The sequence below is a fragment of the Artemia franciscana genome, chromosome 3 (genome assembly GCF_032884065.1).
Source record: "Artemia franciscana chromosome 3, ASM3288406v1, whole genome shotgun sequence".
In the NCBI taxonomy this organism is placed as follows: domain Eukaryota; kingdom Metazoa; phylum Arthropoda; class Branchiopoda; order Anostraca; family Artemiidae; genus Artemia; species Artemia franciscana.
Window position 1 is genome coordinate 35,411,816 of NC_088865.1, and position 17,228 is coordinate 35,429,043.

Genomic DNA, 17,228 nt, shown 5'->3' on the forward strand with positions numbered 1-17,228 from the left:
AAGATTTTTTAAATTTATTCCTCCACGTTTATTTTTGTGTTTTTACATTTTGGTATCTTGCAGATCGTGAATGAAAGCGACAAAGTCAAAAATGAATTCACATTGTATCTCTACTTCAATGTTCTGTATTCCAAACTTTTCAACTTTCTAATCCGAATTGTTAGGCTGATTTTATATTTATGGAACAAATCAATTTTTTTTTGTTGCTGCCATTTTACGTAATCCCACTTGACACCCCCTGGCTGGAGACATACCCGAGGCTAGAACGGGTTAAAACATCTTTAATCTGAGTTTGGCTGTTGAGAGTTTGACTGATTTTCAGCTGGGTTTGAAAATGTAAAGGAAGATGGAGGATATTTTCCTTGGGAGGGGGATTATCCGTGAGAAAAATTCTTCCTGGTGAAATTGTCCACAGAAGCAATTATCAACTGGGAGGGGGGATTCTGTTTTGTTTGGATTGAGGGGCAAGGTATACCAAAGGGGTGTAAAAACATAAAATAAAATGAAGTCCATGTCAGGATAACCAGGGGGGCTGAGCAGGTGCCCCCTCACCCGCCTAGGGCACGTAGGGTCATTTTATTTAATTAAAACAATGGAGGTAACTATGGCGTAAATAAAAAAAAACAATCCCGGGGTAGAAGGTGGGAGCAAACTCGCTTTTCATAAGCAGTCTATGTTGGAAGGAACTAAAAAAAAAAGAAGAAGAAAAGAAAATCTGATTCAAGGGTAAATTATTGTAAATTGCTTGGTATGCAACGTGTAATGCATGGATAGCGAGGTATGTAGCATAAGAAACTACAGAATCATCCTACTAAATGAATAAAAAAATGTTCATGCTTGAAGCAGTTCAAGAGGGCAAACGGTAACCAGGGAGAGTGGGAGAGGGGTAATGGGTGTGAAGAAACTAAAGAAACTAAGTTCCTGGCCTTTCGTATGCCAACTGATGGTGAAGGAGGATCTAGAGCATTTTTTTGTGTGGGGGAAGGGGGCAGTGCTGGTCGTTATTTTATTTGTAAAAAAGAAAAATTGTTGTCATTTGATTAGGCCTCAGTCGCTTCTAATATTGTTGTTTTTAGTAACAAATGATTCTGAAATTGATCAACATAATTTTTTTTGTTAGGCCATTACTGAATTACTTTGATTATATCCAAGTCTTTTGATTATACCGTTGAAATTACATCTAAAAGGTAATATCCGAATACCGTATATGGAACAAGAAAGACCGTGTAAAAGCAATAATATACAAAGGCATACGCGTCACAAATGGATAGGGGGGGGGGTGGCTCTTAATCTATTTGACTAGTTAGCAAACTCTTCCTCTCTCTCTCCCTCTTTCTCCCTGCCTCTCCCTCTCTCTCCATTGTTCGGTAATTGTTCGTTATTTTATTTGACGAGGCCTCAGCCACGTCTAATATTATCGTTTTTAGTCGTTACAAATCGTTCTGAAATTGATCAACATACTTTTTTATAAGGCCATTAATGAATTAATTTAGATGCTTTATGTGGTTGGAAAGAGTAAGAGCAGTGAATTATTTTAGATGTATTATGTAGTTTGAAGAGTAACAACAGGGGCAGACTGGCACCACGAAGAAGACGCTAAGATTGGACTATAGAGGACACCACATAAGGGAGGGGGGTCTAGAACTTATTAAATCGTAGAGTCTTCAAAAGTTGTAGTGCCCTTTTTAAGTGAGACCCTCTTAAAGCTTTAGACCCTTTTTAAGCGTTGCCCGTTGCCTACATATTGTATTGGCTATCCAGGGGGGGGGGGGTCTTACGTGGGAGGATCTCTTTCCAACGAGGAGTTTTCGTGGGGAAGGAATTTTCCTTGGGAGGGAAAGCTAGATTTCCCAGCGTTAAATAAAAACTACCAGAAATTGAATAAATAAAAAATTTTGAGCTGAAATTAAGGAGCAACATTAAAACTTAAAACGAACGGAAATTATTACGTATATGAGGGGTTGATCCCTCCTCAGTACCTCAATCTTTACGCTAAGGTGGGTTTTGAATTTGTAAAAACTTACTGTTCTAATTAAACGATCATTGTGTATCAGGAGTCATTCTGAAATAATTGGAACAAAAGTCAAACTTCAGCGTAAAGAGCAAGGTACTGAAAGTTGTCAACCCCCTTATATACGTAATCATTTCTCTTCGTTTTAAGTTTTAATACTGTTCCTTACTTTCAGCTGAAAAGACTTATTTTTGTATTTAATTGAAAAACAAGTAGGTTGATACACATTAAATATAATTTTTTTAGTATAAAAGAAAAAGATATCATTGAAAACGAAAATAGGACGTAGTGATTCTTATAATATTTTTATTATAACTTAATAGATTAAATCAGTTGTAGTTTGATGATTGAAGTTGGTTGGGAGTGAGAGGCGTGTCCACCCTGGGAATCGTCCAATAGTTTTAATCTTTACTTCTAAGATCTAATCGAAACTCCAACAATTCTCTTATTTGTAACTGAAACACCTAACAAGCGCAGATAACGTCCTATTCTTGAAGTTTTTATATATGCAAAAATGTAATTTTTTTGCCGAAAAACCACGGGTACGTTTAGTTTTTTTTAGAGATGATTGTATCGAACCAACGGTCCTAGAACAGCGGGAGAAGGCTCATTTGAACGAAAATTAAAATTTCTATTGTCCCTTTTATTTGACCAAAATATTGAATGGCCATTAGCCCCATTCCCACGTCTCTCCCCCTCCTAAATTGTTCAATCAAAAGTTTGAGATCCTTTTTTCTAGGATAGTTCAAAGGTTCCAAAACTATATCTTTGGGTTTAACATGACCCCTGCATCCCCTTGGGATAGGTCTGGGGATCAAAGTATGCTAAGTATAATTTGCTAAGGATAATATACAATCTATGAAAACCGGTTTCGTAGCCACAAAGACAAATAACAGGTGACATTGGACTTGTATAATTTGGGCTATATAATTGCACATTACGGGGGTGGGGGCAAGGTTAGGTTAGATTACTTTACCCTCACATACACTCCTAATGTGAAAATATATAGCCAAATTATTTTATTATATATAAAGTATTATATTTTTATCATATTTTAGTATATTTCATTAGGGTTCATTAGGGTTAAACTTCATCTCTCAGGTGTGTTCCGTATAATTAACGAATATTTCTTTTTTTTTATTTAAGAAGCAATAAGACCGATACATATCTAAATTAGTAAAGCGTAAGACAAATTTTTCTATGAAAATATAAAAAGCTCATTTTCAAAATTGTCGCTGGTGTCCCAGGAATTACACTAGCTCAGCTAGAGTAATATTTTTTGGAAAAAAAAAAAAACTGGGGCTTTGAATCGACAAGGAAAGAAATTAAAATGAAAAACAAATATTTCGATTAGATCACGCATAACCGATTTTGAGTGATCGGGGTATAAGCTAAGGATACCAATTCGGGAACATACATGGAGGATGCAAAGATTTTGTTCTTTTCTCTGATTAAAGATGCGTAAAGGGATTTTTCAAAATTTCAAGGGTAATTTTCGCTTGAGGAAAACCAAAACATCAATCTATAGGTAGTTTTTCACATCTAGGGGAGGGGCTAATTTTAACCCCTTCTTGCAGGTGCGTCTGTATAGAATATGGTAAAGAAAAAAAACAATTATCAATTACATTGATAAATAGTATTATAATTCTAGTTGTTTCTAGTGATTTCTAGTCAATAGTATAGTGGTTTATGTACTAATTTCGTATTTTTGTCCAAGAATCTAGTGATTTTTTTCACCGAATGGCAACCCTGCACCCAACGCAAAGCGCTGTTGATGCTAATGGCAGGCTTCTAAGTTCACTGACTAAAATTATTATCATTAGTATTATTCTCTTGTAGTAGCCCATTCAATTTCTAATAGGAATGTTGGCCACGATCAAGCGAGTACCTAGACCCCTTCATTCCAATGTTCCTAGGACAGAACCGTTATTGAGGCATTTTAGGTAAAAATATATCAGTTGTCTAACGGCTTAGTTGTTTACTATTCATTAAAAATTTATGGCTGCTACATGGCAAAGATATTTTACTCCCTTTTAACTTATAGCCCTCATCCATGGAAATCCAGACTAGCTGTGGCGATCCAATAAAACTTAAGAGTTTTTTTTATCGTTTTTTGAAACGTATTTACAACATTAATTTGTTTATTACTTTCTTCTTGTGTATTTCCTTTTAAAAGTATCAAAAAATTTCTGCGATTTTAATACGGGTGCTTTCGATTTTCCGTTAATGTTGTCGGCTTTGAATTCAAAGCCGAAGACTATGATTGGAAAAGGACTTCAGAGATCTTGTATTTTATTACAATGTTTATGCAACATTCTTTTGCTTTTTACTGCTTTTGAACACATTTCCTGCTTACATTGGTTGCTTTTTTTTGGAAAGTGAATTTAAAATCTAGCTGTACTCACCCTCACTCCCCGTCAAAATTGGGACGATGGGCGAGCTTTTCCATTTGCTTTTTACAAAAAAAATCTCGCTTTATTGATATATCTTTTATTTGCCCAAAACTTTTCCCTTTTATTACTCATTATCCCCGCTTTTATTACCTCTGAAGACCACAGCCTATATGGACACCAGTTGCGCGGAGTCGTATCTTGCCCATAGAAGGATTTCAAGACACATCTTTAGACTAGGGGTTAACCTCCGGCGCTCCCACAGCCAATCAGCGTGGAAAGATTTTGGCTCTATTCCGGGAGTGAAAACAGAAATCTGCTACTTCTCTTCGGAATCCAATTTCCAACTGCGAGAGTGTCTGGTTTTGACGCTATGTCGCGACGATAGCTTTTTTTGCTTTTGAAAAACGTTTGCACAACTGGAGTCTAAGTAGCTGTGCTGAAGACTAAGATTTTTTTTATGATGTGACCGGGTTGTTACTATTTTCAGAACGGGTGATTATATTGCAGTGTCTGGACTTTGACGTTGTCATCTAAGAGGCTGTCCCAATGAAGTGGTGACCTTAATCTTAAAAAAGACTCCTCAACCACAAGGGCTGTTGAAGTTAGATGAGAAGTGTTTTAAAGAACTTTAAAACTTTAATGCAAAGAGTGAGGGTTGAGGTACGGGTAGCCCCTCTCCCATATGGAATAATTTCTGTTGGTTTTAAGTTTTAATGTTGCTCCTTATTTTTTTTTTATTTAATCGAACAAAAAACCGCTAGAATTGTAAAATTACGAGAGATTCTCTTTTAGAGGCTCGTCAAAGCTTAGTTGCGGATACTTTTGGTAGCTTTATTCAACCCCATCCGCTGACACCAAAACTGACGTATAAGAAATGTGAATGCGACGGTAAAAGTAAAAAGGAAAGGAACTTGTCTGAAGTTTTTATTTTTCTTAGTTTTCTGAAAATAACTATATTTAGAAGAGAGATGAAAATCTTACCGAATAATGCTGAGAAAAAGACAATAAAACTTTGAAGTCTTATTAGATTTGGAGGAAAAAATCAATGCTGGCCATCAAACTGAGTCTTTCACCTAAAGTAATTTCAGTAAGAAACAAATATCAATACTGGCCATTAGAGTCAGCCATATTCTAGAATACCAGATTTGACAAAACCATTTCATATCAAAGCAATTCTAAAGACCAATCTGGCTGAGCCAGCCGTTGTATTTTTGATCTCTTTGGATTAACGTCTATATAAACCGGAAATGCTAATGGGTACCTTCTAGGGATATTATTCATTAATGGATTATATACAATAGTTTCCTCATAGTTAGATATGGTCCTTTCAGTCTGGCTCGCTATGTAGAGCGACCTTTCATAGTAAGAAAACTTAGTTGGGCGACCAACTACTGGCCAAATGTTGGTTGATTGCTTTAGTGAATTATATACAATAGTTTCATGTTAGTTAGATATGGTTTTTAGTCTGGCCAGCTATTTAGAGCATCCTTTGATAGTGAGAAAACTCTGTTGGGCGAGCAACTACTGGCCAAATGTTGGTTGATTGCTTTAATGAATTATATACAATAGTTTCCTCTTAGTTAGATATGTTTTTTCAGTCTGGCTAGCTATGTAGAGCCTCCTTTCATAGTAAGAAAACTCTGTTGGGCGACCAACTACTGGCCAAATGTTGGTGATTGCTTGAAAGACAAGCCTCAAGTTTCCAAATATTGTTTATTAAGTCCCGCAGGAGCATATACTGATTTTCACGTTGACTTTGGAGGATCCTCAGTATGGTACCATGTCCTGCGTGTAAGTTTTTTTTTTCTTTTTTATATGTCAAAAATTTATTAACTATCGATGTGATGGCTTAGTGTTGATAATAATTACTGGTGTCTCACGGCAAACAAATAAATAAAAACTGGTTTTCCGGTAAAGTTGGTGTGAACTTAATACTTTGAAAATTAAGAACTTAAGACTAATATTTAAGATATTAGTAAAAGATGAGTTCAGGGCTTTTGTCAGGCTATTATTTTCGTGATTTTCAACGGGGCTCAGAGTACGGTTTTTGAACTGGCAAGTTTTTTTTTTTCTCTCAAATTAACTATTCCGCTGATTAGGTAACTATTACTAAAATAATTGTTACGTAACTATACAACACTAAATTAAGTAACTATTTATCTAAAGTAACTATACACTAAATGTAACAATTGAGTGACTTTTCCTAGGAATTAGTTATTGGGATGACTTTTCTTTTGTGTTTAAACTTTGTCTCTTTTTTGGTCTTTTGCGTTTTTCTTAAGAGAAACAGAACCTTATGCCTTTTACTGCTGTTACCTATGTACACACACACACACAAAAAAAAAAATATTCCAGAGCTTTATTGTTCATTACAATTATATTTATACCAAAATTATAGGTCTTTGTTCTACCATGAGTCACAGCTTTAAATTCCTTGATGAGTCAAAACTTGGACGAATCCTCTTGTATTTACTAATGCAATTACTGTCATTTTCTTACCATTTCGCTCAGCAGAATTACAAAAAAAAGCTGTTATATCTTCTTCGATTTATCTACTTTTTTGTATGATTCTTCGAAGACGTCTAGAGGTATTTATGTCAAGGAGGGGGCATGAGGTTGAAGAAACGTGAAAAACCATTAATTTACACAAAAAATATAAATGTTATAAAAACAATTCTAAAAAATGAATGCTGTAGAGAAGAAGGGTTGGGCTCAAATGTCACCCGCCTGCCTAAAGGACTACGATAAATTCTGCGGAATTGTCTTTGAATTATGCCAGTTAAAGTTAATAGTTTACTTCATAGATTTTATCTGAACCAAAGCGTCAAAACCATGCATGTGAGCTAGTAATTTTAAAGATTTGTGACGTTGATCGGCTTGTCGGTAACTCTCTAATGGTTAGTGATGCAAATATGATATTTCCGAAGACCACGCTGTCTCTCCATGACGTCCATGAGAAATTATAGTTCAGTAGGAACAAGTCCTTTTATTTGATAGTGAAATAACAAAAAATCTCTGGATATTTCGATCAAAATGCAGTGGCCATCTTTAGCAGATAAACTGATTTTTTTGTGAAAAAAATATCTGCTGATGATTGCCACTGCATATTTGACCGAAATATCCAGAGATTTTTTGTTGTTTCACTGTCAAATAAAAGGATTTGTCCCTATTGAGCTGTTATTTGTAAACATGATAAGTGATCTTAGGAAAGGGAATATATTTACAATCGCTTATTTATTTTCCACATTAGGCAATTAATATAATTAAGTTTTAAGTATTAATTAATTATTTATTCTAAAATCTTATGTATTAATTATATAGGATTAAAAATTTATTTTATTAGTTTGATTTTCTGTACACGTGTATGGGACCCTTGTAATTTTGCTCCAGTATTTAAGATTACAGACCTGTGACGTATTTGTTGTATTTAAAAAAAATGTTCCATCACACTTTCTGGGGCTATAGCGAAAAGAAAGTAAAAATGGGCATGTCACGCTTTAGGGATGAAGGATGACACATTGCCAATTATTTTGCTTTTTCGCCATCCATCCGGCACCAAATGGAAAGCAGGTCATCTCCAGGCACCAAACGAAAAGCAGGTCATTTCCAGGCACCAAACGGAGAGCAGGTCATCTCAAAATGTGACAGGAAGAGATCAAACAGTTCGTGGTAACGAACTGTAGTAAAGAGCGACCCGGCTCAATAGTAACCAAAACTCTACAAAATGGAATTTTGATACCAATAGCTATATCAAAAGAATCTCATTTTAATGCTGATTTTAAATATATAAGTTTCATCAAGTTTAGTCTTACCCATCAAAAGTTACGAGCCTGAGAAAATTTGCGTTATTTTGGAAAATAGGGGGAAACACCCCCTAAAAGTCATAGAATCTTAACAAAATCACACCATCATTTTCAGCGTATCAGAGAACCCTACTGTAAAAGTTTCAAGCTCCTATATACAAAAATGTGGAATTCTGCATTTTTTGCCAGAAGGCAGATCATGGATGCATGTTTATTTGTTTTTTTTCCCAGGGGTGATCATATCGACCCAGTTGTCCTAGAATGTTGCAAGAGGGCTCATTTTAACGGAAATGAAAAGTTCTAGTGCCCTTTTTAAGTGACCAAAAAAATTGGAGGGCACCTAGGCCCCCTCCCGCGCTAATTATTTTCCCAAAGTCAACGGATCAAAATTCTGAGATAGCCATTTTATTCAGCGTAGTCGAAAAACCTTATAACTATGTCTTTGGGGACGACTTACTCCCCCACAGTCCCCGTGGGAGGGGCAAGAAGTTACAAACTTTGACCAGTGTTTACATATAGTAATGGTTATTGGGAAGTGTACAGGCGTTTTCAGGAGGATTTTTTTGGTTTGGGGGAGGGGTTGAGAAGAGGGGGATATGCTGGGGGAACTTTCCATCGAAAATTTGTCATGGGAGAAGAAAATTTTCATGAAGGGAGAGCAGGATTTACTAGCATTATTAAAAAAAAAAACAATTAAAAAATAAATATGAAAAAGTTTTTTCAGCCGGAAGTAAGGAACAGCATTAAAACTTAAAACGGAAACAGAAATTATTACCCATATGAGGGGCTCACTTTTTTCTAATACCTCGCTCTTTACGCTAAAGTATTTTTAGTAATTTCAACTATTTATTCTACGGCTTTTTGATTCAGGGGTCATTCTTAATGAATTGGGACAAAATTTAAGCTTTAGTGTAAAGAGTGAGGTACTGACGAGGGGGCGAACCCCCTCATATATGTAATAAAAACATGAGAATACAAAAGTTCATTACGTAAGCTAATTTATAAGTTACGTAAATCTTTTACTAATAAAAAGATTTGTAAAACATTAAAAGTTCTAGTTGCCTTTTTAATTAACCAAAAAATCGGAGGGCAACCCCCGCTCTTTTTTTCTCAAAATCATTCGATCAAAATTATGAGAAAGCCATTTAGCCAAAAAAAAAAAAATAAAATATGCAAATTTCGTTTTGATTGTTCCTCTGCGGAGAGCCAAAATCAAAACATGCATTGATTCAAAAACGTTCAGAAATTAAATAAAAAAAACAAGTTTTTTTTAACTGAAAGTAAGGAGCGACATTAAAACTTAAAACGAACAGAAATTACTTCGTATATGAAAGAGGCTGCTTCCTCATCAACGCCCCGCTCTCTACGCTAAAGTTTTTTTTACCGTTTTAAAAAGAAGAATTGAGGGAAAGAGTCAAACTTTAGCGTAAAGAGCGGGACGTTGAGGAGGGTGCAGCCTCTTTTATATACGAAGTAATATCTGTTCGTTTTAAGTTTTAATGTCGCTCCTTACTTTCAGTTTAAAAAAAACTTGTTTTTTTTATTTAATCATAAGAAAGGATTTAAAGGAAATAAGAACTTCGTGAGGGTAGGGCTAAAGAGTGAATCTCCGAGTAGAATGGGTGCTGGATGACTGTGCGCAGCTGTTGCGGCCGCAGGGTGCTTTGTGCTGAAATGAGTTGTTAGCTTTAGCAGTAGTATAACCAATCTAAAACTCAGCATTTCTGCTTAGGGACGAATGCGCGACCACGTCCCAGTATGGTCTCTAAAATCTGGAGAGTATTTAAATAGGCTTTGAATAGTTCTAAACTGGTTATCTCAGAATTTTCTCTTGTTAAAATTTTGGTCTAATTCACGCCAATATTGTTGTTTCGCCGGGCAAAATGGCAAAAATCCATATTTTTCTGTAGAGCGATCTGTTTTTGCTTTAAAGAGTACTAGAAATTAAAATTTATGTTGAAGTGAACTATCTTTCAATAATCTACGACCTACTACATAATCTAATAGTTTAGTTTGATCACTTTTGGAAAAAAAATAGAAACGAAAAAGCATCTCTGACCATCCTTCTCGAAAAATGTGAAATAATGAATCTTTCCAGGCGGTAGCTTGACGCTCTTGTTTAAGGATTTTCAGATTTGTTAAATTTTATTGCAAAGTTTCTGTCAATGTTGAAGTCCTTTGTAGTGGTGTTAAGCCCTTTTTTCTAAAGTTACGCAAATTTACTATCAGGGTGAAAATAGAATTTTAACAGATGAAATGTAATTATTTTTTTTTCTACAGTTGATTCCTTTTACAGTTGTTTTTATTGACAAGGGTCACGAAATTCTGTTTCTTTGAGTTTTACAATGAATATAGTATAATTAAGATGTTGCCGGGAATTATTTTACCTGGCGCCCTCTTAAGTTTGAGAGGGCTGACCGTCCTCAACCGCCGCTGTTTACGATTAAATTAAACTTTTGTGTAATGATCTGTTGATAATGATAACCATCTATGAAAAGCACGTCCCTTAAAAAAAATTATTGAGGAAAGGAAGGGATCTTAATTGTCAAAGAAATTTTAGGGTCATTATTTCACACTTTCAGCAGGATTATTCGAGAATTTTTTCGAAAGCCTTCTTTTCATCAACCCCCGTTCCCTTTATATTTATCTGAAGGCCTTTTCATTTGGTAATTGAAAAATTGGTCGCGAAAGTGCTGTTTTAGAGGCTTCAGGCACCCCTTTCCCTAACCACAGGAGGATTCGCTGCATTTCCTCCCTACTGGTTTTCAACTATATGGTGCTTTAAACAAATTACTGAAGCTTTAAATGAATCAACTCCCTCAACTGAAGCTTACGAGTAATTGTCTGTGGCAACTGATTCTTGTGTACGGACGGTGTGTTAAACAGTTGGTCGTAACGAACTGTAAATAAGGAGTGACTTGTGTTAGCAGTAACCAAAACTCTAAAAGTTCGTGGGGTGAAGCAAATATTGATTGGCAATTCGCACTAAAGGCGATTCTTTTATATTAGAATCAGGATTCTATATCAATTAGTTAAGTTGTAATAGAAGGAGCTGTATCCTATTAAGAACATTATATTCTCCAGATGCAAGCCTACAACATCTACTAATGTAGATAGAGGGAGGAGGGAGTTCTCAGCAAATGGGTCCGGATTTTTTTTCTTTATCTATTTAGAGCGAGGCTACTCAGTTCGAAGATTGAACAAATACCAAACACTTTTCACCTTATTCATCAAGTGTTTTTGTTACCTCATTACATGTATTTCCTCTGTTTCCTAGGTTCTTGTATTGTTCGCAGCGTGTATCATACAATACAGAATATGATCTAAGGCTTGATGTTAATTTTTCAACATTCATTCTCTTTTTTCTTAAAAATATTGCCTCACTATACGATTTTCTTATCTTCAAGTTGTAGCACGGCGAAGCGGTTTTTTCGCTTCGGAGGGTCTTTTTGTGGCTCGACGAAGTAGTTTTCGCCAGGCGAAGCAATATTTACGCTCTCTCAGAACTAAGCTTTAATGCTGTATTTATGGCTGCCAGTCAGAATATTACAGACTAAATGCGAACACACGGCTTTTGAACTATTTTGAAAACGAAACTCTTTCCTACTTACAGGGTGAGAAGACGTTTTACCTTATTCCGCCAACAACAGAAAATTTAGAATCATATGAAACTTGGAGTAAGATGCCAAGCCATCATGAAACCTTTTTTGGAAACCTTGTAAGTTTGAATTGTTTTTCTAGCACTTTTTCATTTTTGATACGTAATATTCTCATTTACTGATGTATTTACTGATATTTTTACTGATCTGTATAAAATGTAACTTTTTGTCTTCTTCATTTTTTCACATGCAGCTTCTCTATCATCATTGGCTCTTCAAGAATTAAATTAAAGAGCAACTGCAATTTCTCCTCTATGCGATAATATTAATATTTCCCTCATCTTTCTATTTAACATTGGCTAGACTGTGTGTGTCTTGCACCTACCATTATCGATAAGACAGTTAAAAAAAAACGAATAAACCCATCAACTAACCCTCTTCAATATATAATTGGTAATGGACTAGTATATAGAAATGTTTACTACCAATAAAACAACAACAAAATCATCGCTCGTTTTGGTCTGAGGTATCGTTTCCAACAGGAAACGCTTTTACGGTTGCACAATCACAGCAACGTTTTCCAACACTGTGTAATAACAACAATGTTACAACTGAATTTTCTGACCATTAAATGTTAATAACAGGAAACGCTTTTAAGGTTGCACAATCGCAGCAACGTTTTCCAACACTGTGTAGTAACAACAATGTCACAACTAAATTTTCTGACCATTAAATGTTACCAACAGGAAACGCTTTTACGGTTGCACAATCACAGCAACGTTTTCCAACGCTGTGTAATAACAACAATGTTTCAACAAAATTTTCTGACCATTAAATGTTACCAACAGGAAACGCTTTTACGGTTGCACAATCACAGCAACGTTTTCCAACACTGTGTAATAACAACAATGTCACAACTAAATTTTCTGACAATTAAATGTTACCAACAGGAAACGCTTTTACGGTTGCACAATCACAGCAACTTTTTCCAACACTGTGTAATAACAACAATGTTACAACTAAATTTTCTGACCATTAAACGTTACCAACAGGAAACGCTTTTACGGTTGCACAATCACAGCAACGTTTTCCAACACTGTGTAATAACAACAATGTCACAACTAAATTTTCTGACCATTAAATGTTACCAACAGGAAACGCTTTTACGGTTGCACAATCACAGCAACGTTTTCCAACACTGTGTAATAACAACAATGTTACAACAAAATTTTCTGACCATTAAATGTTAGGTTTCATTTTCAGTGGAATAAATTTAAGCTAAACAGCATAGAATAGGCATCCGAGGGAAAGTTTGACTTGAGTCTCAGCTGAACTTTCAATTTGTTTATTCTTCAATTTACACTAGTAAATCAATGCAAAAGTAGTGTAGGATAGAGATGGACGTCATATTATTTTCGAATTATTTCTCACAGTCTTCGTATCCTGTCCTGTGTAAATAACATTTTCTCGAACGCTGACTCTTGATTAGATCTCAGTTTTAGAGCTTTGCTTTGTTTTTGCACCCTATTTATAACACCTTTGTTCCATTGTTCTCTTTGTTCAGCTTTGTTCTCTTTGTTCCATTTTTACCGGTTCGTTTTTCATAAGCTATGGTATCCTTAAAAAAAAACTTCTTTGGAAATTGGTGGCTTTTTTAAAATATTGTGATCTAGAATAAATTCTCTTTTCCTCAAGGCTTCAGTTTTTACGCCTTATTTACAACAGCCCACACACCAACCGATATATTAAAAATGTTTTGTCTTTTCCATTACTTTGGATCGGACAAAGCCTTTAAAGGTGATTTTGCTCGGATTTTACATTTGAAATACTATTTTTGCAAGATATATCCATGAATTTAGTCTTGGGCGAATTTTCTACTCCCAATATCACTTTTCTCTCACCCGTAACAGGACTTTGTTGAATATTATGTCTAAAATTTGAATAATATGTTATTATATTTCTAATATAAATTAAGTTAAAGATTCTACAATATCTGTAAGATTTTATATTTAATAAATCCTTTAAATTTTTTAGAATATGAAATAAATCAGAACTAAGTTTTATAGCTGTAAAATAAAAACCTGTACAAGAATGTCTAAAAAAACATATGATTTAAACACTAAAAAGGAAAAAATAAAATTGAAAAAAGGTGGAAACTTTGAAGCTTGTAAACAACTGATGAAAATACTGTAAAATCCATTAAAAAGACGCTTGCTGGCCGCTTTTGTCCTCACTGATGTCTACTCGAGATCGCTTGTCCTGTCGTGACTGGATAATACTTTGCTAAGTATTGGCTGAGCTTTTTCATTCTCTTTCGGAATAGGTTCAAATTGTTGTTACCGAATTTTTTTTTACTTGTGATCCACGGACCATAGTAACTCAAAATCATAAAATGTGTTGTTAAAAACTGGCTAGTGAGAATTTTTTTTCATTTTTTGCTGATTCAGGAATGACAACTATTATCTAGATTAGTCTTAACAGAAAATGAATATGAATATGTTACGGCGGAAGACTGAAATGTGACTAATGTTGACATTCAAGTCCAAAATAAGGATATTTAGCAAGTATTGGACATACACTAAGAGACTACGTGTTTGTTGACATTTACCATGCAATTTTGAATGTTAAACTTTCTGAGATTTATATTTCTAAGCCTCTAACCTAGTCCATTTCTTAGATTTATAACCTAACCTGTCACCATTAAACCTTGCGGAAGATCGGAGAAATCTTTTTAGTCCATAAACACATAGTCGCTTGGTGTATATCCGATATATTTGTCAAAGATCCTTACTTCGGACTTTCAACTGGTTTTGGTCTTACACGGTAACAAATAAATCATAAATTTAACAATAGAACCAGGTTTGTGACCATCACATTAACATCTAAAAAAGAAACTCATATTTTACTTGATTTAGACAACCTAAATTTTGTTCCGCTTTGATACGCATAGCTTACAATGATTACGAATAACTTCACGGTAAGCGTTGCAGTAAAAGTAGCATTAAAAATTACTCCAAAGGCTTTCAAAATATCAATGCTAAAAACCACACGCCTATGCTTGTGTAGTCTAGTACTCTGGTATGGTTCATAGCGTACCTTGGGGAAAAGTAGAGCCCCACCTTGGGGAAAACATAATTTATTCTAAATCGTAAGATTTTGAAAATGCAACTGAATTCTAAAGATGCTGGAAGGTTTTTTTCTTGGAGATGCAGTTGGTAAAAATGGAACAAAGAGAACTTGACACTATAGAAAAGCTGTAAAAAAAAAGTTCAATTTAGTAAAAATGCTCAGGTTTGCATGCAGGTGTGTCTTGGAGACATGTCCCTGCAAAAGCTATTGATTCAGACAATTCCCCATGATTCTCTGTAATTTTCTCTTAACTAACCTGCTTTTAAATTTTGAATAATTTTTTATATATCTTATTACTCCCTCCCCACCAAAAAAAAGAATTTTAAGTACGAGCGTTGTTTTAAATTATTGTTCCTTGCCCCCTTGATTGTATACAAGATGTCTTCATATGATTTTTTTTTAGGTTCCTAAATGTTACTCATTAGCTGTAAAGACTGGACAAACATTATTTTTACCAAGTGGTTGGATTCATGCAGTTTTGACAACCAAGGATACCGTAGTATTTGGTGGGAACTTTTTATGTAGTCTTGCTGTTGAGATGCAATTTCGGTAAGTCGAGTGTTTGTGCATTCCTAATTCAAATCTTATTCGTAGCTTATTTTTAGCTACTGCTTACTCTATTTATAAGAATCTGTATAATTGATCTGTATAATTTCAGTCGCAATATTTTAAGGAGTAGACCCTTCGTTGTTTATAGATAAATTTAGGTCATTTGTCCAAATCTCGAAGAAGGGAGAAAATGCGGTTAAAAAGTTACATAGTTCAAAGTGTGTTTAAACATTCAATTTAACAGCAACAACAAGGGTTTTATTTAAATCAATGAATTAAATGTGGCTGCTGCCTGAAGCTGAACTTTTTAATGCCCTACGCACTTCTAAAATCACCTGATATTTTGCTAAGATATATTATTATTCCTGCTCATATAAAAGTTTGTGAATGTAATCGTTGCCTTAGGTATCTGTCAACCCCCCTCCCCTTCCCTTTCTATATGTAAAGTTTGTTTTTCTTTTAGTGTGTATGATATTGAAAAGCGAGCAAAGGCTCCGAAAAAGTTTCAATTTCCTCGATTTGAAGCAATGAACTGGTATGCTGGGACTGAGCTTCTGGAAGATTTAAATGAAGGTCTTCTTGATAATATGCCTGCTTTGTACCTGATTAACGTCAAGTGTTTATTCAAAAATTTAATTCAATGGGCAAAAGATAGAGAAGTAAGTAAGAAAGGTATATTAAAAGGTTATTCGTTCTATGTTGGTGTCCGTTTAGGATTAGGACTTGCGGCTTAAAGGCATAGCTCAGCGATTGCTTTAAAGCCAAATATTTTATAAGACTGGCCTTGAATGTTGCTCGTGGCTGAAATTTCCAAAACCCCACTTTTTTCTACCTAAAATTATAAGCAGAAACTTCCGCCCGTGAAATGAATATTTTAGACAATAATTTATTTGAGGAAAATAAACACCACTTTAATCCTCATGAGCGACGTTCTGTCAATTAACATCGACACTCAGCAAACTGACTGGGAATCTGGCTCATTGAAAACGAGTAGAAGAAAAAAAAAGTAAATAAAATTCAGTAGAATATACAGCTGAACCGTTTCTTGTCATAAGGTCTTTGAAATGGCGGTACAGTGGACAATAGAGAGCGGAGCGAAGTCAATGCTGGCACCATAACTGAACAAGGCTCTCTAATTACCTTTTTTCTATAGCACTGTCGAAAATAAATAAGAAGCCGAAAAAAAATGGTAGTAAATGGCCTAGGTCGTATGGATATTTGCATTGTTAAAAGAATAAGTAGTACAGAATCGCTCCAAAAGCTTTAGTTGAGACGAATAAGAGCCCATCGATTATTTACAGGCCTCTCGATAGGCTCATAATTACGAAAAAAGTTCATATTTTAAACATAGTTTCATAAATGGTTCATAATTTAGAAAAAAAAGTTTATAAAGTTCATATTTTTCTTATGATCAGCTGGAAAGCACTTGTGTTCGCTGTCTTTTTCCTCACAAAGGACAAGCGAAGCAAATGTTCAAGAGTTGTTTAAAACTTTTTATGAGATTCCCATTCGAGCGAAGATTTTCTTCCATTAGATAAAGCAGCATGCGGTGAGGCGTGGAAGAATGTCCGTCGACGGCACAAAGAGTTGATTCTCTGAACTTCCAAAGTAGTGCTAGGACTGCTTACTTGGTCTCTTACCGCCATATTGAAGAGAAATCACTAAGCAAATGTCCTTCTGCATTTCCGGGGCCTGCGGCTGTATGGTTCGAATCCTGAGACAAGAACAAGTGACTTTGTGAAAA

General features: G+C 35.0%; 1 protein-coding gene across 3 annotated transcripts in view; it reads left to right on the top strand.

The window, feature by feature from the left end:
- LOC136025220 (lysine-specific demethylase phf2-like) overlaps positions 1-17,228 on the top strand; it is a 77,832-nt gene that overhangs the window by 38,812 nt on the left and 21,792 nt on the right. For all 3 annotated transcript variants that reach the window (XM_065701038.1, XM_065701039.1, XM_065701040.1), the window contains exons 6-9: positions 6,003-6,195; positions 11,821-11,925; positions 15,339-15,484; positions 15,948-16,143. In XM_065701038.1, coding sequence (XP_065557110.1) covers positions 6,003-6,195; positions 11,821-11,925; positions 15,339-15,484; positions 15,948-16,143 — 640 coding nt within the window. The remainder of the gene's footprint in view (positions 1-6,002; positions 6,196-11,820; positions 11,926-15,338; positions 15,485-15,947; positions 16,144-17,228) is intronic.